This window comes from Equus asinus, chromosome 20 (assembly GCF_041296235.1).
Source record: "Equus asinus isolate D_3611 breed Donkey chromosome 20, EquAss-T2T_v2, whole genome shotgun sequence".
In the NCBI taxonomy this organism is placed as follows: Eukaryota; Metazoa; Chordata; class Mammalia; order Perissodactyla; family Equidae; genus Equus; species Equus asinus.
Genome location: NC_091809.1, coordinates 59,971,238 through 59,995,243, shown reverse-complemented (window position 1 = coordinate 59,995,243; position 24,006 = coordinate 59,971,238). Strand labels below are relative to the sequence as shown.

Here is a 24,006-nt window from a genome sequence, read left to right as displayed (position 1 = left end):
TATATTGAAAGACTTTTTTGCTAGGAACCTATTTAATGAAAATAGTTTGTATATGCCACCTCCTATTTCAATTACAGACAGTTCCTTGCATAGAACAAAAACTTAATTTTCCTATATTTATCAAAAGTGATTAAGCTATGGATTTGAAGAGATATATTTGCACACATATGACTGACAAAGACATCAAGGATATATAGGAAGTTAAAAATCAATAAAAAGATAGAAAATCTATTAGAAAAATGAGCAAGAGACTTGAACAGGGACTTCACATGAATACAGCCAAATGGCCAACAAATAATCAAAAGGTGTTTAAATGGCCAACAAATATATGAAAAGGTGTTAAACCTTGTTAGTTATCAGAGAAGTGTAAAGTAAACCCACAGGGGGATACCACTACACACCTGCCAGAATGACTAAAATTCAGGAATGACAAATCAAGCACCAATTAGAACACGAGACAACAGGAACTCTCAGGCTACCATGGGGGTGCAAACTGACTGAATCACTTTGAAAAACTGTTTAGCATTATCTACTAAAACTTCACACAAACATAAACCCTATGACTCAGCAATTACAGTTCTAGGTATACACCCAAAAGAAATGCTTGCAAATTTGCAGCTGCAGCCATGTACAAATAGTTCACATTGGCATTACTTGTAGTGAAGAAATACTGGAGACCAAATATGTGGCAGATGAACAAATTGATACATTCACAATGGAATACTATACAGCAGTGAAAATAAGTCAATGACTACTTAAAAAATGTGAATGAATCTCACAAACATTGGGTGAAAGAAGCTAGACACAAGAGAAGCATGATTCCATTGTATAACATTCTAAAGCAGGCAACACTATCTATGGTGTTAGAAGTCAGGTGGTAGTTACCTGTGAGGAGAAGGAGTGTGGTTGGGAAGGGGCATGATGGGGACTTCTAGCGTACTGGCAATGTTCTAGTCTTTGACTTGGGTTGGGGTTAGATTTGTTCACTTTGTGATAATTCATTGTGCTGTACATTTATGATTTATGCCTTTTTTCCAGTTTTATTGAGATATAATTGACATACAGCACTCTAGTTTAATGTGTACAGCATAATGTTTGACTTAGATCTATCATGAAATGATTGCCACAGTAAGTTTAGTTAACATCCATCATCTCATATATAGATACAAAAGAAAAAAATATTTTTTTCCTTGTGATAAGAACTCTTAAGATTTACTTGTAACGACTTTCCTACATACCATACAGGAGTGTTAACTACAGTCATCACATTGTACATTACATCTCTAGTATTTATTTATCTTATTAGTGGAAGTTTGTACCTTTTGACCACCTTCATCCAATTGCCCCTTCCTCCCAGCCCCACCCCTGGTAACTACAAATCTGATCTCTTTTTCTATGAGTTTCTTGTTTGTTTTTTTAGATAACACATATAAATGAGAAATACAATAATTTTATTTCTCTGCTTATTTCACTTAGCATAATGCCCTCAAGGTCCATCTCTGGTGTCACAAATGAGAGGATTTCCTCATTTTTATGGCTGAATAATATTCCATTATCTATCTATCTGTCTGTCTATCTCACAATTCCTTTATCCATTCATCTGTTGATGGTCACTTCAGTTGTTCCCATGTCTTGGCTGTTGTAAATAATGCTGCTATGAACATTGGGGTGCAATAGCTCTTTGACATAGTGTTTTTGTTTCCTTTGGATGTATTCTTAGAAGTGAAATTGCTAACTCATATGGTAGTTATATTTTTAATGTTTTGAGGAACCTCCATACTGTTCTCCACAGTGGCTGTACCAGTTTACAATCCCACCAACAGTGCGCCAGGGTTCCCTTTTCTCCAAATCTTTGCTGGAATTTTTATCTCATCTTTTTGATGCTAGCCATTCTAATAGGTGTGAGGTGATATCTCATTATGGTTTTGAATTGCATTGCCCTAATAATAGTGATGTTGAGCATCTTTTCATGTACCTGTTGGCCATTTGTATATCTTCTTTGGATAAATGTCTGTTCAGATCCTTTGCCCATTTTTTAATTGGATATTTGATTTTTTGCTATTGAGTTTTATGAGTTCTTTATTTGGGATGCTAACCCCTTATCAGATATATGATTTACAAATTTTTCTTCCCATTTAGTAGGCTGTCTTTTCTTTTTGTTGATTGTTTCTTTTGCTGTGCAGAAGTCTTTTAGTTTGATGTAGTCCCACTTGATTTTTGCTTTTGTTGCTTGTGCTTTAGGTGTCATATCCAAAAGACCATTGCAAAGACCCATATCAAGGAGCTTTCTTCCTATGTTTCCTTCTAGGAGTTTTATGGTTTCAGGTCTAAAATTTAAGTCTTCAGTTTGTTTCAAGTTAATTTTTGTGAGTGATTTAAGATAGGGGTCTACTTTCTTTTACAAGTGAGTATCCAATTTTCCTAGGCCATTATATTGAAGAGACTGTCTTTTTTCCATTGAATAGTCTTGGCTCCCGTGTCAAATATTAGTTGACCATATATGCATGGGTTTATTTCTGGGCTCTCAATTCTGTTCCATTAGTCTATGTGTCTGTTTTTATGAGAGTGCCATATTGTTTTGATGACTATTGCTTTATAATATGGCTTGAAATCAGTAAGTGTGATGCCTCCCACTTTATTCTTCTTTCTCAGGATTGCTTTGGCTATTCAGGGTCTTTTGTGGTAATGTATACATTTTAGGATTTTTTCTACTTCTGTTAAAAAAACCCATTGGAATCTTGATAGGGATTGCATAGAATCTATAGATGGCTTCTAGTGATATGGCTATTTCAACAATATTAATAATTCTAACCCAAGAATATGGGATACCTTTCCATTTATTTGTGTTTTGATTTCTTTCATCAGTGTTTTATAGTTTTCAGAGTATAGATATTCCACTTCCTCTAAGTATTTTATTGTTTTTGATTCTATTGTAAATGGGACTGTTTTTTCTTTTTCAGGTAATTTCTTGTTAAGTGTGTAGGAACTCCACTGCTTTTCGTATGTTAATTTTGTATCCTGCAATTTTACCGAATTTGATTAGATCTGTTTTTTGGTGGAGTTTTCAGGATTTTCTATATATAAAATCATGTCATTTGCAAATAAAGACAATTTTACTTCTTTCTTTCCAATTCTGCTGCCTTTTATTTCTTTTTCTTGCTTAATTACTCTGGCTAGGACTTCCACTGCTATGTTGAATAGAAGTGGTGAGAGTGGGCACCCCTGTCTTTTTCCTGATCTTAGAGGAAAAGCTTTCAACTTTTCACCATTGAGTATGGTGTTAGCTATGGGCTTGTTATATATGGCGTTTATTATGTTGAGGTATGTTCCTATTCCACCTAGTTTGTTGAGAGTTTTTATCATGAATGGATGTTGAATTTTGTCAAATGCTTTTTCTGTGTCTAGTAAGATGATCAAATGACTTTTCTTTCATTCTATTAATGTATCACATTGATTTATTTGTGCACGTTGAACCATCCTCACATCCCAGGGATTAAAATCTCACTGGATCATGGTGAATGACTCTTTTTTTGGTGCTCAATTCGGTTTGCTAATATTCTATTGAGAATTTTTGCATCTATACTCATCAGGGGCCTGTAGTTTTCTTTTCTAGCAGTGTCCTTTTCTGGCTTTAGTATTAGGGTAATGCTGGTCTTATAAAATGAGTTTGGGAGTGTTCCCTCTTTGATTTTTTTAAAAGAGTTTGAAAAGGATTGGCGTTAACTCTTTAAATGCTCGGTAAAATTCAGCAGTGAAGCCATCTGGTCCTGGGCTTTTCTTCGTCTGGAGATTTTTGATTACTGGTTCAACCTCCTTACTAATAATCAGTCTGTCCCCATTTTCTATTTCTTTTAGATTCAGTTTCATAGGTTGTATGTTTATAACAATTTTTCTATTTCTTCTAGAGCTATACTCAGCAGTGGACCAGGCTATGACTCAGCTCCCCTGCTTGGGAGGGGGTAGACCAGGCTGTAGGGCTGGTAAGGCGCTTTGTTTGAGGTCCTGAATCAGGCAGACCTGCAGCCCACCAAGTTCCCTGGTCTGTATGATTGATTCTGCAGATGAGTAAACCTGCTGGTTGTGATTGCTACACTTCATTGCTGCAGATAGGAACTCAGTCTGCCAAGTTCCGAGTACTGATTATTGCAAGCTCCTCCCATTTCTCCATCACAAGCAGATTCCCAGTGCTCAAGCTCTACCCCGACCCCACCTGGATAGCTCTGCAATCCCCATGGTCTGAGACTGGAGTGGGGGCTCCCAAGAAGCAATACACAATGCTGGGGCAGCTAGATGTTCACCCTGAGCTTTCTTTTCCCAGTGGGGTAACTGCAGGTTCAGGAGAGACCTCTTGGTGTGGTACTGCACTGGCCTGGGGGAGGGGCAACGTGGTCAACATGTAGCTGCTTCTCTTACCCTTCTAAGGCAGTCTGTCTTGGTCTCTGAGGTGCAGAGTGGTGCTTCAGCCTTACCCCCACATTCCAGGATGCTCTCAATAGTGTCTTGTCCATGAGTGGTTAGTTGTTCTTGGGGGAGGAGCAAAGTCAGGAACGATCTTTGCTGCCATCTAGGTGACGTCACTCTCTTTGTATGCATAACATACTTTAATTTTTAGAAAATAATTAGCTGAAACTTCAAAGGGTACATTTTGTTTTTCTGGACAGATGTAATGTTTATTACATCTACTACCCTACCATTGGGCCAAGAACAAGACACACACCCAAGCCTGAAGTTGGTGGGGGAGTAAACTCTGCTCAGAGTGAAGCCAAAGCAAGGGTGGGGAGGAAGAATTCTGTGCAAATAATACTATGAGAGGGTACTTTTTATTATATAAAGGATTTCCTGTAGACTGCACCCTTTCCCCTTGGTTGCCTCATAATAACAAATCTTTCAGTCATTCTCAGATTAATTATATCCAGTTGTAAAGAAAAAAAGACTGTTGAAAATACCATACATTAAGGCAATTGCAGCTGATTTATAGAGGGAATGGTAGTTTTTTATTTCTACCACAAATATATTTTTCAAGTTCTACCCAGCAGAATAAAGAAGTCGCTTCAAATGAAAAGCTGTTGAGCAGTGCTTCTCAAACTTTGGGGTTCATCAGAATCACCTGAGAGGACTGTTAAAATGTTTATTGCCAGGCACCACCCCAGACCTACTCTGGCTCAAGAATTCGCACGTCTAACAAGTTTCCAGGTGATGCTGCTGCTGGTCCAGGAAGCCACACTTACAGGCCCAGTTAGCCTCAATAATCTGCCTTTTTATTTTGGGCTTTTTCTATTCTGTTAGTTTCTTTTGAGTTTGATGAAATGAAGTAAAACCACACACATAAAACTCTTAGGTGGAGAACAAAATTTTATTCTAAAAATAGATCTCAGTAACAATGAAATACCAAAAGCTGATCCTTATAATAAAAAGAAAAAAAACTAATAGGAATTTGCTTTAAATGTTTTTTTCTGAAAAATACAAAATGATCACTGTAATATGCTACCACTCTTATCTGTATTTGAATTATTCATTTTATGGATTATCCAAAGAAATTTTAAAATCATAGATTGGATTCTGCCTAATATTTAGACATACATCTGGATTGCTTTTATCTTCAAGTAAATACATTCTCAAGGACTGCAAACAAAATTGAACATTTGCTTAAGTAAACATAATCAGGAAGATACATTTATGCTTAGGAAATGTGCTCCAAAGCAGAATATTGGTTTGCATCACCAGTTCCCTCAATTTTTGCAGAGAACCAAAGAAACTGACTGCATTGAAGCACTGGTATTTGAAAATAACAAATTATACAATTTACATACAGAGAAAAGACATAACTAAATTATTTCAAACCCAAAGCACAGGAAACTTGAAAGGCAAATTTCGACATTTAGTACTTAAAAAGTGGTTTTATATCTTCAAAGTGCTAAAGAAGCAAGTATAGAAGAAAGTTTCAGGCCTGTCTACAAAGTTCTGACTGACTTGAAGTACTGAAATATCAAGAATGCAGGAGACAAAACAAGTTAAACTGAAAAGGCCCCATTACTATAAAATATATCTTAGTACGTTTTGCAAAGAAATGAAAGCAGTGGTTGAAAGACCAGCTAGGGCTAAGTTAGTAACAGAGAACTTACCTATCATCCCACATTTCTCTTTTGAACTAATATAAACAGGTTTCATAATATTTCCTCCACACTGCATGTGTCACATACATCCCATCATATCCATATTTTGGATTTTTATCATCCTTATTCATCATATCAATTGGCAATAATGCACAGTAAGTAAAATGATCCTTTTATATCAAAATTCCTGACATACGGCATTCTGTGCAAACCAAAAGCTGACCACAAAAGATACATTTAATTCATATTAATTGTAGGTACATGTTCATTAGGACTCCTTAGCTGATTTTTGGACTATCAGAAATTGGTGTGATTTACTTTGACCACCTAAGATAGAAATACTATCTCAGTATTCAGTATGACTAAATACATCTTTTGTCAAAACTTGACCCTGAGTTTTGTGTGTTGTAATATAAACTAAAACCGAAAACACTTCAAAATACCTTGGCTAATATTGGTATCCCTAAAATACTGTGCTTTTTCTCTCCATTAACATAATACATATGAAAGTGCCTCCTCTTCAGCAAGGGAGGAAGAGGAGAGGGCTGAAAAATACCCAAATAAAGAAGCAGGAAGTTAAAAATTCTTAAAAATTCCTGTTTTAAAACTCCATAGGAATCTATTCCAAAATACACTGGTGCTTTAGTATAAAAATGCTGTTTCCCCAAATCTTTGAGTAAAATCGATGGTGCATGAATATGCAACATTTTCATCCTGTGGGTTTAGTAGCCTGAGGGGGGCCCCCACAATCCCTGGCTTGATAAACAGAGCATTAATCTATAGTTCTGTGTATACAGTTCTAAATGTTGTTTTGGAAATCATATAAGGGGCTCTTTTTTTTAAAGTTAGGCATGTTTACACTACATTAAACATTTCTAGATATTGAAAGCAGCTCTCTATCTCTTAAAAATATTCACTAAAGATAAAATTAACAGCTGAGTACGAAATAATTTCCAGTGGTGACAATATTCTCACAGTAGCAAATAATCTAACTTATTTAATACTAAGTTTTTAAACCATCATGTTAAACATTGCAATTACTGAAATCACATAGTGAAAAAAAGATAACCATATCAACTGCCACTGAAAGCTCAAAAGAAGTTATTAATAAACATACAGGCTCTCCAGTGGCTCTAACAGAGCTAAGCCCAGGGACTGTTTCTGGTTTCGATTTTTGGGGTGGGGGGGCATGCGTTTTGCTCCTAAACCAAGTACTAAGCTTTAAAACATATAAATTATTGATGTTTTCTGAAGAGACACTTAAACTAAAATTATGCTGAAGGTCTGGTTTACTTGTATAATTTCTGCTGTGTGGCATTAGTAATTAGGATATATCCAGCTCTGAATAGCACTGAAGTTCTTCGTGTGAGCAACAAAGACAGTCAAAATCCTAAGTGTGTGACAAGCTCCTTATTTGTATGCCCAGATGGCATTGTGCCCTCAGTGATGATGTCTTCCGATTACTGGCCCCATGTGGCCAATGCCACGAAAAAAAAATGGAAACAGGACTTGTTTGTCTTACTATGTATTTTCGAAAAGTGAATATAACCATTTCACTAACTGTATGCTCCAAATGTTCATTAAAAAACCTAAACCAAATCTTTTTATCTTTAGTGATCATGAGGAATTTTTACACATTTATATAATACCTTGTAAATTATAGGCATGGCCTGTTTGTTCTATTTTCGAGGAGAGTATCATTTTAACCAATAATAAACCAAAACTAATTGATAGGGCTGCATCAATATTTCTTCTTTCCATTGGTCCTTGGATTTCCTTAAATGATGGCATCATGTTCATCACTGTAACAGATCAAAAGTCAAAATTACTCGATGTTTTGTATTTGTATCAAAACTACTTATATGTTCATATTTTTTAAGTAAAGTAACAAATAATTTCAATCTTTGGAATCAAAATTAATTCTCATTGCTTTGCATAAAGTTTCTTAAGTAAAAACACCCAGTAACTGTTGTGGCTAAAGATTCAAATGCTGGTTCAGGTTGTCAAACAGACCTACACTCAAATCTCCGCACCGCCTCTTAGTGACTGTGACTTTTCACCAGTTAGCTGTTAGAACCCTCTTTAAAGAAGAAAACAACCAAAACAACCATCATTTCTTGAGCATTTACTATGTGCCAGGTGTTACACTACAGACTTTACATCCAGATCTCATTTAATCATCACAGTAACCCTATGCACAGGGCATTGTTAACGATTTACTTACTTTATTTACTCATTATCCTGTTTTACAGAGGATCAGAAGCTAAGCAAGCATGTGAACTCTCGTCTTGACCACTGTGCGCTGTGCAACATCCTTCATTTAAGCATGGGAAAGCACCCTGCTGGTCCACAGTAGAGCCAGACTCAAAATGAAGTCTGTCTGACCCAAACCCCATCTCTTAACCATTTCACGCCACTGTCTCTTCATGCAACTCTAAGAAATATAGGAGCTAATATTTCAATCAGTGTTATTATCCACTAAATGAAAACTAGAAATGATCATTATTACTAGATAATAGAAGGTCTCAATTTCCTTAATAGGACAAACATTAAGTCCTTATTTATGGAATCCCATTTTTTATAACTTCAAAGGAACTACTGGCGTTAAAATGCACTATTTTTTTTATGTAGCTCTAAGAAAAACACAGCCAATTAAATTACAGCACAATGCTTTCTCATCCCACAGACTGTAAGCTACATCTCAATTTCAGAGGTCTTAAAATGTGGAAAAAAACAAAACCAAACATGTGTACTTAGATTCAACTAAATATGGTATTTTCACCATATACTGGTTGCTATATGAATAAGACTCCTATTACTGTCAAACTCTGCCTGTGCCAGCATAGTTCCCTTATAGGCATGAGGATTCTGGACTCTGACTTCCTCCACAGGGCATGCAACCTTATGTGGTCATGTATCCGTGAAAAAAAAAATGAGCCCGTAAAGCTAAAATTACATACTTCGTAGTTAAGGCAGTTTAAAACGAAAACAGCACATTTTAATTTAATTCCTTCACTATTTTATAACTTCAACTACATCAATAAATATTAATATTATAAAAAAAATGAGCGGCATTTCCTATAATCGAAATGAGTCTTCTGTTTAACTGGTGAAATTTACCAAGGAAATAGATGATAAATATTTCTAGAAACACACAGTGGTTTTAAAATATATTTCAAGTTTTAATGCATTTCCCAAGTTAACTGTATTTAGTCACAGTTCCCTTCATGTATCTTTTTCTTTTATAGGTTGATCTAAAAGAGAAAAGAATGCATGTTTTTGAAGACAATTTTAATCTGGCCAAACACCACCTTGATATTCTTTTAAAAGTGAGTTTGATATGATGAATATATGGAAGCTAACTTTCAATTTAAAAACAATTTTTTAAAGTCTGGTTTTTTCAGTTTGATGAAAAATTTGAGAAATATTTTCATACTATATTCCCCTCCTGGAAATTCATAATGCACATCAACATATCAAAGGCTTAGAGAATTCTTGTAGTAAAGAAACCTGTTCCATTTTGCTTTGCTCAATCAGTATTTCCCAAATGTTACTGATGTGGAAACTCTGTGTAAGATACATATGTATTGACGACTTAAACAAAATGAATTTTGGAAAATGGTCATCTATTCTATGGTATTTATATATATTAACAATAAAAAGAATGAATTGGCTCTTGCATATCTAAGACTCAAAAAATAAAAAAAAAAAAGAACTTTGTTGGAGTAACAAAAGTCAGGAGATGATACCTCCAAAAAGCCTAAGGCCTACAGAAGTGCATGAAAGGTGAACACGCTTTATTATCAGGACTTGTTGATAAAGCTCATTTGAAAAACACAGGTTTACAACAGATAAAATGATAATCTATATTACTTCAAACAACCACTCATTGGTATAGTAAATTATCAGGAAAATGAGGCTGTCAGAAGAATTTCCATAGTTGGTCTTTGTCATAGAAAGCAAAAATCATGTTTTTCACCAAAGATGTTATTTTGTGTGTCATGTTTGTTGGCAGCACTAAGTCAACAGCCTCATGAGACCTGATATGGTTATTTCTTACGATTAGGGGTAAAAGCAAGTGAAAAGGGTTGGCTAAACTTGGGTCTCTGGTAAAAAATGACATTAATAAAATACAAACAGTTTTATAGGTATATACACCCATTTTCGTTTGCAAATAATTATCATCACAAGCTTCTACATAAGCAATTTACTTTGGATACACAAGATTAATAGGAATGTAACTATAAATCTATGAGTTATTCATCCCTGAGATGAACACTGGCCCTACCACAATATTATGTCATGATATTTAAATAAAGAAATACAGAAATAATAATAATTAAAAAGTTCTGGATAATTAAAACTCACATGGTTGTATACCGAATGCCTCTTCTTGAATAATATATTTTGCATCCCATGTAAAGAATAGATAAAATTCCCAGTGTTAATACGATACCACCAACAAAACTGCCAGTATCAAATTTTGATCCTTTATTTTCTTTGGAATTAATAGTTGCTGTGACTAGAAGAAAACAGAACAAAATAAGCTTTAGCACTTTTAAAAACCATTTTAAATACGTTAAAACTTTCTGATTTTCTATACAACAATGCTCAATGGGGGATGAAGGGGATTCTAAGCATAGAAAGTTGCTCTCTAGCCTCCATTGTGTCTAGTGACGGCCTGGCTCTAGTTTCTTCAGTTTCTCCAATACATCCCTTAAGGAAATCCCCAGGGCCTGCAACCCCAAGATCTTAAAGTGGTTCATGGTACTGGACTTGGGTGGACTACCAAAACCTCAGAGGCAGCACGATTTGGGGAATTTTTTTCCTTATAAATCCTCTTAGGAGTTCATGCTTTAAAAAAAGGTCAGGGTAACACAGCTGTAATCTTGAAACTGGACCCAATTTGAATAAATGTTTCTAACTGAAATTTCTCGTGAATTTTGAATAAATTGGGAATTTTAAGTATTTTGATTTTATCAAGAGCCCCTGAGACATTAAAGTTAATTTTAATACACAAATTATTGTAATAGAGAAAATACACTATATGGAGTAGAAATAATATAAAAACACACAAAAGAAACCATAAAGTCTGCTATTTGTTCTGATAAATGTAATCATTAGTTTTTAAATAGAACTTCAATTTTGGATAACCTAAAAGAAAATCATCTTAAGGTTTCTGAGTTCATGGTTTCACAGGCATTCTATTTTAAACAAATGCAAAAAGTAAGGAGTGCTGAGACTCTCATACTACATATGTGATTATATCTAACACTGTTTAAAAATACCTTAATGGCACCAATGAATTAAAACCAAAGTTCACCACGATTTTGGTTTAGAAACCATGTAGACTGAGCCTGCCTAATTCCTTTCTAGAATAAGGTACAAAGAGTTAAAGGTATGACAAATTTTCAAACCATGTAAAATAAAATTCTCTATTAGTATAAATTACTTATTCACAGATGGTTCTTATACAGTCATTATTTGGCATGATTAATTTGGAAACTCTTTTTTAAAGGGACAAGAATACTGGGTCAATTGACTCTTTTCCTAATCTCTACAACTAATTTACTTAATAGGAAGTCATTGTCTAAATTTCTGTGTTTATTTTTGCAGAATGGAATACTGATGGAAATGTGGCATTTAACGACTATTCTCAGCATAAGAAAAACAGGTCCATTTTCATACATACTAGTTACTGATGAAGAGACAGATGTCACTGAACCATTGTGGGTGGTAGTCATCATGGAACTATTGTGGGTTGTGGTCATCGTGGATGTTGACATCTGGGATGTGTTTTGTGAAACACTTGTTATTTTGGGTGTAGACTTTAAGGTGGTGGAAGTCATTTTTGTTGAGACCCCCGGTGTTGTCATTTTAGATGTCGCTACGGGTTTCAAAGTGGTGGTTGTCATATTCTTTGAAGAAAATGGAGTTGTTGATGGTTTCACAGTGCTGCTGGAAGATGCATTTATATGGCTGGAAGACACATGTGTGGTAGTCCCTGCAAGAATATCAAGAAGCATTAAAACTGGAGCTATGAGTTAGGGAATCAAGATCCCACTTCACTGTGACCTTCATGGTCACGCATAAAGAGGTCTAAACAAATAAGCAGCATGAAAGATATTTATCAGTCCATTAATACTTTGCACTATACGGCAATAAAATATCTCAAACTAGTAAAATACAGGAACCAAGCCTAGATTTACATAAAATTAGAAATTTTTGTGAAGAAATAAAAAAAATAAAACCCAGAAGATTGAGTTCCTTTAATTCAAGAACAATGTCTTAACCATTTCTGTGTCTGAACATCTTATCATACTTCATGTCACAAATATTAGTTGGATGGATGAATAAACTAATGGATATAAAAAGGGTTTTTAAAGTGAAAAGTTTAAAGCTTCTCTGCCACATCCTTTTAAAGAGTTTTGAGGACAAACAGGAGCTACATGTTTCTAAGCCCCCAGCGGATGTTTCCTTAAAACACTCCTAAAAATAAAAATAAATTTCTTTTGATTCCCATTTAGAAAGGTTTCTAAAAAAAAATATATATATATATATATATATATAAAATATGCCCTATGACCAAAAGCAAACCTTTCCGTCTTAATAATATTATTTCATACTCTATCTTTGTTGTAACTCCAGAACTCAACTGACATTTACAACTAAGGGTACTTTAGTATAATTGACTGTACACTAAATTATTATAATTTAGTATACTCTGTCTAGGGAATGAAAAATTTTATATCTCTTTGCCCTTTTAATATGATGTAATTTCTTTCTGTATTTGCTTCCTGTTCTCAAAGTTTATCTGCACATTTACTAGTTTCTTATATTGCCTATATAATCCCATTTTACTCCTTATGTCCAAGTACTAAAGTGGAAAGATTTAACCACCTGGCTTGCCTTCTCCTTTCCCCCAGGGAGAGCAGAACGATGCCTTCAGGGACCCTGCCCCACCGCTGTTGTCATACACCAAGAGTGATTACTTCATATATTATCACCCTATCTTCCACAATTATTTTGGACTTTTTCTTGGAAGACTTCCAATACTTATTTTCAATTTAGCTGTAAATGTGGGTTTTAACAGCACTGCTTATCTACATATCAACTTTTACTACTCAAATTCCAATCACATTTTCTCAACTTTGAGTCTCCTTTGTGTGGTCTCTTCCACTGAATATTATCTAATTAAAAAAAGAAGACCAAAGGAATTAATACTTTTGTACTATATAGACCAATAAATTATAATTATTCAAGTAGATGATACAAATGCCATGAATTTCAACTGATCTTTTATTATTAAATTCTGAATGCTTTATATAGAGATATAAGTAATACACTTTAGCACTGAAATAATCACCTTTTATTTTAAACCAGTGAATGAATTCTATTGTAATGAAATTAAACACAGCAAAGAACCATCGTTTATATCATATCTTTAGAACAGAATGATCTTTACAGAGTAAAACAATGAACACAATGCTGCTTTGGATTCAACACACACACAGCCTACTCCCCTCTCCCTGTCATAATAAGAAATTCTTCAGAGATATTGTACAAACTCACATGGGCAAAAATAGGGAGCTGTAACAAGTTAGTTCTCCACTAAGAAAGTCCAAATGTGTTAAAGAAACCACTGAGCAGCCAAAAATTTCTACAAATTGACAAAACAGGCAAATAAGTTTTGTATTCAACTGTCTTTCATGATGTTTAAATGTGTAAACTGCAATGCAAGGATGCTCTCTTCAAGGTCAGAACTCACATCTGGTGATCCAATGCCTCTGTCTGTAATATAAATGAATGGTCATTTGTGCACTTCTGCAAATGATACCAGCCCACCACGGAAGTCTGATGTCTTCCCCTCCTTAACTGTTCAGACACTGACTGGTGCCTCCAGGGGTGGCGCAGTGAGCACCTGCGGAGACGTCAGAAGAACAGACCATCCACGCAGGGTTTGCAAAGCGTTAAGCCCTATCTGACTTTGCCCGTCTCAGCCAGTCTCCTCCAGCCTCTGAGAAGCACAAATTGTAAAGGTGTGGGACGTGGGCAAAATGGGTCAAAGTGGTCAAAATGTACAAGCTTCCAGTTATAAAATAAATACGTCATAGGGATGTAATGTACAGCATGGTGACTATAGTTGATAATATTGTAGTGTATATTTGAAAGGTGCTAAGAGAGTAGGTCTTAAAAAGTTATCACCAGAAAAAAAATTTGTAACTGTGTGGTGATGGATGTTAATTAGACTTATTGTGATCATTTTGCGATATATACAAATACCGAATCATTATGTTGTACATCTGAAACTAATATAATGTTATATGTCAATTATATCTCAATTTTAAAAAAGTACTAAAAAAGAAATCAAAACAAGAGAAAGAAGTTGTAAGAGCCCGAAGAGGGTATGTTATTGGAGAGTGTCAGTGTGCTGTGTCCACTCGCACCAATGCCCATGGAGGAAAAGAGGAGAATGCGACTCCTCACCTTAAACCAAGCTGGAACGGCATCGAGGGAACCACGTGAAGAGCAGAACCAGTATCTCCTGGACTTGAAGGAACAGAGAGACTAGGACTTGACTCAAGCTGAAAGGTAAGTCTAAAGGTGAGATCCTGTGACTGAGCTGTCTACCTGTCAGCAGAGTTTAAAAGGCTGCACTGGGAGTAGACGCTGCTTCCCCTGACAGCAAAGGTGCTTGTCTTCCATGAACCAAATCAGGCCCCCAGGAGGAAAGCTGGCACGGGGTTGCCTTAAAAGACAGCCTCCCAAGAGTTCTGCAGAGAGGGATGAAGATGAGTAGCAGAGAGGTGGAACACCAAAGCTAGAGGCCAAGGGTGTACAGTGAGAGGGTCAGCTGGAGGAGAGGCCCCAGTGCATCAAGGGAGCCAAAGGGGGAGTCCCAGCAGGAGGATCTCCCAGGAATCCACCAAAGAGAACCACATCTGCCATCTGGAGGGCACCGATGCCAGATGGAAACATCCCAGCTGTCACCCAACTGTATTTTTCCCTTAGTCCCCTTTAGGCCTGACCCTATAAGGGTCAAAACTAGCAGAAGGGAGGGAGAGAAAGGCAGAGCAAGGAAGGAAGCCAACAATGTCAAATTTCCCACTGCAGGCATCCAAGCCCTTGAAGCAGGCCCAGGCAGGCAGAGGGGAGAAATTCCAACTTCGAATCACTGCGGAGTTTTATTAATTTGGTATTATTCTGGAAGGGAGACACACCCTACTAAATACAACTCATTCAATAAACTGGACACTCCACCACTAACACCTCAGCTAGTGTAGGTGGGAGGGTGGAGCTGCCAGGGGAATGGGGGCAGGCAACACCCAGCTGTCGATGCTTAGTGTCACGGGTTGAACTTTGTCCCCCCCCAAAAGTCACATGCTGAAGTCCTAACCCCCAGTACCTAAGGCTATGACTTTATTTAAAGACAGGATCTGTACAGAGTAATCAAGTTAAAATGAAGTCATTAGGATGGACAGGCCTTATAAATGAGGAAATGGGGGTTAAGTAACTGGTGTCCTTATAAAATGGGGAAATTTGGAGACAGACGTACATACAGGAAGAACACCATGTGAAGACGAAGGCAGAGATCAGGATGTGCTTCCATGGGCCAAGGAACGCCCGAGACTGCCAGCAAACCACAAGAAACCAGGTATGACGCATGGGACAGATTCTCCCTCACGGCCCTCAGGAGGAAGCGACCCTGCTGACAGTCTGCTCTTTGACTCCAGCCTCCAGAACTGAGACAGTAAATTCCTGTTGTTTAAGCCACTCAGTTTGTTGTCTGTTGTTAGCGCAGCCCTAGCAGAGTAATACACTCAGGTTTATGGTTTTTTCGTTTCTAACAAAATGTGCGTCTGGGCAGCTGTACAACTGGCACTTGCGAGTGGTTGTGCTGAGCTGGTTCCTTTCACAGATCTTTGAAACTAATCACTGAGACGAATTCAGTCAGTCAATACTTGTCGAACCACTCTCAAAACTTGTTTAGATAAAACTGGAGATCATCTATAGATTTCAGCGAGAACTAAGAGTTTCTTGACCATAACTCCTGGTTTCAACTAACATAGTTACAGGAAAATGAAGTGAGGGGCTGTACTAACGGCCTCCATGCACCATCCTTCCCAGCAGCTGCAGTGTTCAGGAGGAAAAGAAGAACGAGACAAAGAATGTACATACCAATATGCAGGATGTTTTGTCACTGCTGTAAAAATGCTCAAGACGGTCCAGCCAGCTCTCCATTGCTGTCCTGTGGTAAGAGAACTACTCCTCGAACACAATTTTCCTATGCTAGAACGAGAGCTCCATTTACTGAGCTCCTGTCTTTACCAAGTGCTGGCGAGGTAGGCACGGTGGATACAAGCTCAAGGTCCAGATCACCTCAGCCATTTAACTTGCTGGGTTACCTTAGACAAGTTACTTAACCTCTCTGAGACTCACTCTCCTTCCTCATCTATGAAAAGGGATATCACAGGCTTTGGGAGAATTACCTGAGAAAACTTGTGCTGAGCACTTAGCACAGTGCCACTATAGAACGCCTACTCTTTGTTTTAGCATTTGTTTTATTAAATATATCTCCCCTGAAGAGGCTGAGGAGCAGGCACTGTCAGAGCTCCTATTTTCCAGATTATCATCACTGCCACCTGAATAACATCACATTGAAGAGGATGCTCTTTTTTTTTTTAAGATTTTATTTTTTGTTTTTCTCCCTAAAGCCCACCGGTACATAGTTGTATATTTTTACTTGTGGGTCCTTCTAGTTGTGGCATGTAGGACGCTGCCTCAGTGAGGCCTGATGAGCGGTGCCATGTCCGCGCCCAGGATCCAAACCGGCGAATCCCTGGGCCACCAAAACGGAGTGGGCGAACTTAACCATTAGGCCACGGGGCTGGGCCTGAAGAGGATGCTCTTGCAGGTATTTTCAGTTCATCGATGTAAATATCCCAAAAGAAAAAAAGCGATGCCCCAGGACTTTTGCTATTAACCTCAGCTGGCCACCTTCCTATCACAGCAGGACCAAGGACATTATGAAGCAGCCTGCTTTCTCTAGTACCAAGGAAAGTACTCACCCTCTTCAAAGTCTGGGTTCGTTCCAACTATCTTTGTATAACTGCTCTGTTGAAATACCTTTCCTTACTCCTATAACCTTGAATCCAAAAATATCCAAGTGCCATTTTTTCCTTTAACCTAAATATTTCAAAGGGTGACAATTTGTTTTCACAAGGGCAAATACACACTTAAACCAGAATTGAAAATACACATCAATTTTTTAAAATCTCAGTTATTTTTAAATAGGATGCCAGTAGCTTTTCATTTCCTGTTATAGTTGTCTGAGCATTTTAAGGCATGGACCATATATTTCTGGTGCCACCGAGTTATTTTGAGGGGCCTGTGATTCTAAGAACAGTCTGTAGCTTGAGCAAATTAAAGAATAGCTAATCTTGTGTTTAACTCTGGGAATATTTTTAAACACTGAGAACCTCTTTCCTATAAAGAAACTAAACATCAGCGTAATCCCAGAAATATTCATTCTTTAGAAAGCAAAGAGGCCTTTCCTCATTGCACAAAGTCAACAGAGTCATGCCAAAATTTCTTCTGAATTCAAATTGCCTAAGGACCAAAAGTCTACAAAATTGAAAAATCTAGATTACAGAAAGTCTATCTTAAAAGTTACCTTTTAAAAATCTAGATTAAAAAAGAATATAAAACTGGGCTTTTTAAAAAAGTACCGTCATCAACAAAAACTGTCCATTTTCTGAAAATCAAATATATTTTAAAAGTTCCTAAATTTCTAAATTCAAAAATTAAAATTTCAAAAAGGAAAAATAGCTGTATATATGTATACACAGGAAAATAACAACTGGAGTGTTTTAAATAAGTTACAGCATAAGTGTAATAAATTTTATGTCCATGTTTTAGTTATACCATCTTTCGCTCAATCTAGATCTTTTATTAATATAAACAGGCAAGAAGTGAAAGAGGCACTTTCAGTCGAAGTAATTATCTGCCATAAGGACAGAGAGAAGTTACAACTGTGTGACGCAGTCCAGGTTTGTTTAAGGAGATTCGGTCTGAAAGGTGCTCCTGTTCCTCCCCAGAGCAGCACGGAGAGCCACTGAGCCGGAGCCCAGCGTCCGAAAAGCAGCATGGAGTTCCAAAGCAGTCGATGCCGAGACCAGGCGTGCGCTGGCTGGGGCTGTTAGACCAAGTCTAGGCTTGGTTATGCTTTTGCCCTAGGCCTCGCGCATTCTATTCCATTACCACAGACTCAATCCACAACTAGTAACCCGGGCTAATTACAAGAAAGGCATGAATCACAGTCATGAGGGCATCGGGCAAGACTGATAGTTTCCCTGTCCTGCTCAAAACCTTCCAAGCCTCTCACCGGGCACTCTCCAAGCAACGGAATTCACTCTACCCGCTCTTGTTCCCCAACACACTCTAGTCAGCCTGGCTTCATGCTGCCCAGGAACCAGCCATGCTCACTCCTCCCAGCACCTGTTTAGTACCTACTCTGCACCAAGAACTACGCTAACAGACTCTGCAGACACAGAAAAGATGCAATCCTTACTTGCAAGGAGTTCGTGGTGTAGTAAGGAAGACGAGGAGACAACACCGTTACAATACGGTGTGTCAGAGGCCAATTCCGTTTCACCACCTCCTCGGGCATCTCCCCTTTTATCGAACACCTATTTTTCATTTTTCTAAGTTCTTAATTGTATTATTAATATTACTATTAAAAATTAAGATATCTTGTTTTATCTTTTCAGTGGAATTAGCTGGATTATTAATTGCAAGAACTACATGATGTATTTTCATTTTACTCTATGAAATTGCCAGGCACAGTTTTGGGAGAACTTGATCATTTCTAGCATGTGCTCCAAACTGTGCAGGGAATGAGATGGAAGACCCGAAAGCTGTCTGACTCTTCACCAAGACAGACAAGGCCCCCGTCCCCACTGCTGCCCAGTCTTCGCCACTCCCTTCTGCCCAGCAGACCTGTCTCCTCCCCTTCCCCCCTGCCTGCAGTGCATTTCTGCTTCTGTTGCTTTGTTATATTGCTTCCTCTGTCTGGAATGCTTCCCACCCATTCTCAGCCTGGTGAGATTCTATTAAACGTTAAGATACAGAAAAGGTGAAAGTATTAAAAGTGAAAGTACAGAAAAAGTTATACAATTACTAATCAGAAAAAAGGGATGAATGCTTTTGGTTCAAGATGGCGATATAGGAAGATCCTAAACTCACCTCTACCCTCAGACACACAGAATCTACAGCTACATTTGGCACAATTTCCTCTGAAAAAAAAAATTCCCCAAAACTAGTTGAACGACTCCTACACATCAAACAAATGAGGAAAAACCTACAGTGAAGAGGGTAGGAGAGGCTGAGACACAATCTCGCCATAAATTCCACCTCCGGTGCAGCAACCCACAATTGGGAAGCAACTCAAACCCTGGAGCTTCTCGCTGAGGAGCGAACTCCACATTGGGCACCCCGACTGTTAAGACCTCATCTAAGAGACAAGCCCCCCAGACATCTAGCTTTGAAAGCCAATGAGCTTGCATCCACGAGAGCCACAAGGCTATAGTGACTGAGAAATGGCTCTTAAAGGGCTCGCATGATTGGACAAACTCACCCCAAGGACCAGCACAGAGGCAGTCAACCGAGAGGCACCCAGTCTTTATGTGAAAGAGGCTCATTTACTAATCTTAAAGCACTGGCCTGAGTGGCAGGCATCTAATTTAACACACATCTGGGGTTCTACCGGGGTCCTCTCTGGGGACGGAAGCTGGAGGGCACCATCTTTGTGCTCTCCTTCTGCCTCCCTCCAGCTCACTGTTATCTCCTGGAAAGGAGCTTGTACCCTCCTCTGGAAAGGACCCTGGTTTTTATGGCTGCCACCAGAGGACACCTCTAGATCGCCTGGCTCTGTTGGCCAGCAGGGCATATGCTCACGGGTCCCACAGGACTGTAACCAATGGAGCAAAGAGCTCTTATCCAGCTACCACCCCCAGGGCAGAGCAAGAGGCAACAGTCTGAGGAGCCCAGTTTTTCTGTGAAAGAGGCCTATTAGTTTATCTTCATAGCTGCGGCCTGAGGGGCAGGCTGTGTGTATTAAACACATCTAAGGGCCTCTTTTCCCGAGACTTCCGAGGGGAGGTGCTACTTTGTACTCTCTCTCTGCTGTGCTTCAGAGTGCCAGCATATCCCAGAGCGGACCTTTTACATTCATCTGGTGCCCTAATTTTCGTGCTGCTACCCAGGGGGTGCCTGCCCCTTGATTGCCTGGCTCTGATGGCCAGGGGATCTTGCATTCCTGAGTTCCATGGGACTGTAACAAATGGAGAGACAGTTTTGGTCAGCTGCCATTCCGCAGGAACTGCGCAGACAGCAGACTGGAGCACACCCCTAGACTTTCTGTAAAAGAGGCCTGTTTTCGCTTGTTCAGGAGCATCAGCCTGAGGGGCAGGCTTCTGGTTTGACACACATCTAGAGGCTACGGAGATGCTTTCAGGGAATGCAGGCTGGAGCGGGGTGGGCCATCTTTGCATTCTCCCTCTGCCTCACTCCAGGTCACCGGTATCTCCTAGAAAGGAGCCAGTACAATTGTCTGGCACCCTGATTTGTGACTGCCACGCAGGGGTCATCTCTAGACTGCCTGCCTCTGGAGGCCAGCAGGACTTAGGCTTGTGGTCCCACAGGACTGTATATATTTGCATACTTTAAAAGCTGTTGCCTGAGGGGCGGACTTCCACTCAGCCTGAATCTAGGTGCTGAATGAGATCCTCCCCCACACTGACAAGTCTTGGCACACCCGCCACTACTGGGAACCATTAAAAATAAAACAGACTGCTTAACAGTCACAAAAGTTTGAGAGACAACCAAGCGCTAGAGCAGGGGTGAATGATAAGGTCCATCTCCTACACTTGGCAACTCCTTCGAGACTGGGAGAGGTGGCTGTTTTATCTAACGCATAGAAACCAACAGAGAGAGTCAACAAAGGAATATAGTCCAAACAAAAGAACAAGATAAACTCTCAGAAAACCTCCCTAATGAAACAGAAACAAGTAATTTATCTGATAAAGAGAACAAAATAATGGTCATAAAGATGCTTACCTGACACAGGAAAAGAATGGATAAACATAGTGAGAACTTCAAAAAAGAGATAGAAAATTTAAGAAAGTACTGAAGAGATTGTCACATATTGACATATGTGGGGTAACTATTTGAGTTCAAAACTGGTTTGTTTTGAACTAACAAGACTGACTTATGGCCCACCACACATACACTGTACATCTGCTGAACATTAAACTGAAGAATGCATTCTCTTAAGATAAGAACGCAGACTTGCCCTCCTACGCCCTATTGGTAACACCCAGATTAGTCCCTTTCCTGACATCAGGGTCATGTTGACCTGCTAATTTGCAACTGAATACCACTTTGAAATTTTGATGGAAATATATCCTTGGTGTGTTTAATGTATGTTCTCTGTTCTAAAAAGATATAAGACTGTACTGAAACCTCTGCTTCCCTGGAACACCTTCTCAGGCCTTCCTCGGTTATAATCCTCACTCTGGCTCATAATAAACTCACTCCAATTTTGATTTGTAGGTTGGTTATGGATTATTTGTGTTAACATTTGCAAACAGAAATCACAGAGCTGAAGAAGAACTGAACTGAAAAATACACAAGAGGGGTTCAACAGTGGACTAGACAAAGCAGAAGAAAGGATCAGAGAACTCAAAAACAGCACAGTGGAACTCGCCCAATGAGAGAAGCAAAAAGAAAAAAAAAAGTGAAGATACCTTAAGGGTCTTATGGGACAACATTAGGCAGATCAACACTTGCATTACAGGGGTCCCAGACGGACAAGAGAAAAAGGGGCAGAAAATTTACTAGAAGAAATAACGGCTGAAACTTCCCCAACCTGGAGAAGGACATATGTCCAGATCCAAAAACCCTAATGAGTTCCAAATAAGATGAATGCAGAGAGACCCACACCAAGACACATTATAATTAAAATATCAAAAGTTAAAGACAGGAAAAAATCTTAAAAGCAAGAGAAAAACAACTTACTATGTACAAGGTGACAAATAAAAATGGCAAGTAATAGGATATATTAGAGTATATGAGGAAGGCATTTGGTGTAAACCTAATTCGGCCTGACCTTGTCTTTCTAAAAGGACCTGAGCGTGGCCGTTGAGCATGCATTGTATATCTGCTTTAGATATTCCCTATGACAAGAACAAAGGCCCTTGAGATAAAGGTGCAACTTCCCTCCCCCTCCCAACATTGGCATTTCCTTAAGGATTAAGCATCTTTCCTTAGGCTAAGAATTGATTGCTGGGCTCACCTGTGACCACCCAGCTTGAGACAATAGACTTGCCTCCTGCTACGCCCACCGAGATAGCAGACCCACTACCTGCTGTGTCCATCAAGCTCTGTGCCAACAGGGCAATCTTATGACTATTGTGGGAGGGACATTTCAATCATATGTAAAACATCCTGTTTGGGGGTATATAATCACTCTGTACACCTCACTTCTTTGGTGCCCTTTCTTCCTTCAGGAAGAAAGGCCCCAGGCCATGGTCCTCAGATTTTAGCTCAGAATAAACTCTCCCAAATTTTCATTCATAGATTGGTTATGGATTATTTTTGTCAACAAAGGGAACCCCCATAAAACTATCAGCAGATTTTTCAGCAGAAACTTTGCAGGCCAGAAGAGAGTGGGTTGATATATTCAAAGAGCTGAAAGGAAAAAACTTCCAACCAAGAATACCCCTTCTGGACAAGTTGTCACTCAGAATTGAAGGAAAGATAAAATACTTTCCAGAAAAGTAAAAGCTAAAGGAGTTTATCACCACTAGACTGGCCTTACAAGAAATGCTAAAGAGACTTCTTTAAGCTGAAATGAAAAGGTGCTGATTAGTAACAGGAAAACATATGAACTAATAATCTCACTAGTAAAGGTAAAATTCAGAATAATCTAATCTTGTAAAAGTGGTGGATTAATCACTCCTAGAGCTTAAAGATAAAAGTAGTAAAATAACTGAAACTACAATAATTAGTTGAGGAACACACAGGATGAAAAGATGTAAATGTGACATCAAAAACATAAAATGTGAGAGTGGGGGAGAGTAAAAACACAGAGCTTTAGAATACATTCAAACTTAAATTATTATCAACTTAAAATAGACTTATAAATTTAAGGTTTTATATGTAAGCCTCATGGTAAACACAAAGCAAAACCTGTAGTAGATACACAAAAGATAAAGGAATCTAAGCACACCACTAAAGAAGGTCATCAAACCACAAAGAGAGCAAGAGGAGAAAGGAACAGAGGAACTACAAAACAGCCAGAAAACAACAAAATGGCAAAAAATCCATATCTATCAATAATTGGCATATTATTTGGTATCAATAATTAAATGTAAATGGATTAAATTCTCCAATCAAAAGACACAGAGTGGCTGAATGGATAAGAAAAACAAGACCAATCTATATGATGCCTACAAGAGATTCACTTCAGATATAAGGACACACAACACACTGAAAGTAAAGGGATGGAAAAAGATATTCCATACAAATGGAAACCAAAAGAAAGCTAGGGTAGCTATATTTATATCAGACAAAATAGATGTTAAAATAAAGACTGTGATAAGAGACAAAGAAGGGCATTACATAATGATAAAGGGGTCCAATCCAACAAGAGGATATAACATTTGTAAAATTTATGCACCCAACATAAGAGCAGCTAAATATACAAAGCAAATATTAACAGACCTAAAGGGAGAAATAGACAGCAATACAGTAATAGTAAGAGACTTTAATACCCCACTTTCATGAATAGATAGATCATCAGGACAGAAAATCAATAAGGAAACATAGGTCT

At 38.2% G+C, this 24,006-nt stretch overlaps 1 protein-coding gene across 1 annotated transcript in view; it reads right to left on the bottom strand.

The window, feature by feature from the left end:
- Positions 1-5,334: 5,334 nt before the first annotated feature.
- Positions 5,335-24,006, bottom strand: part of LOC106843112 (uncharacterized) — a 53,694-nt gene continuing 35,022 nt past the window's right edge. The window contains exons 3-5 of the mRNA XM_014860013.3: positions 11,806-12,117; positions 10,482-10,635; positions 5,335-7,915 (exon numbers count right to left, since the gene is read on the bottom strand). Of these exons, the coding sequence (XP_014715499.2) occupies positions 11,991-12,117 (127 nt within the window). The 3' untranslated portion in view covers positions 5,335-7,915; positions 10,482-10,635; positions 11,806-11,990. The remainder of the gene's footprint in view (positions 7,916-10,481; positions 10,636-11,805; positions 12,118-24,006) is intronic.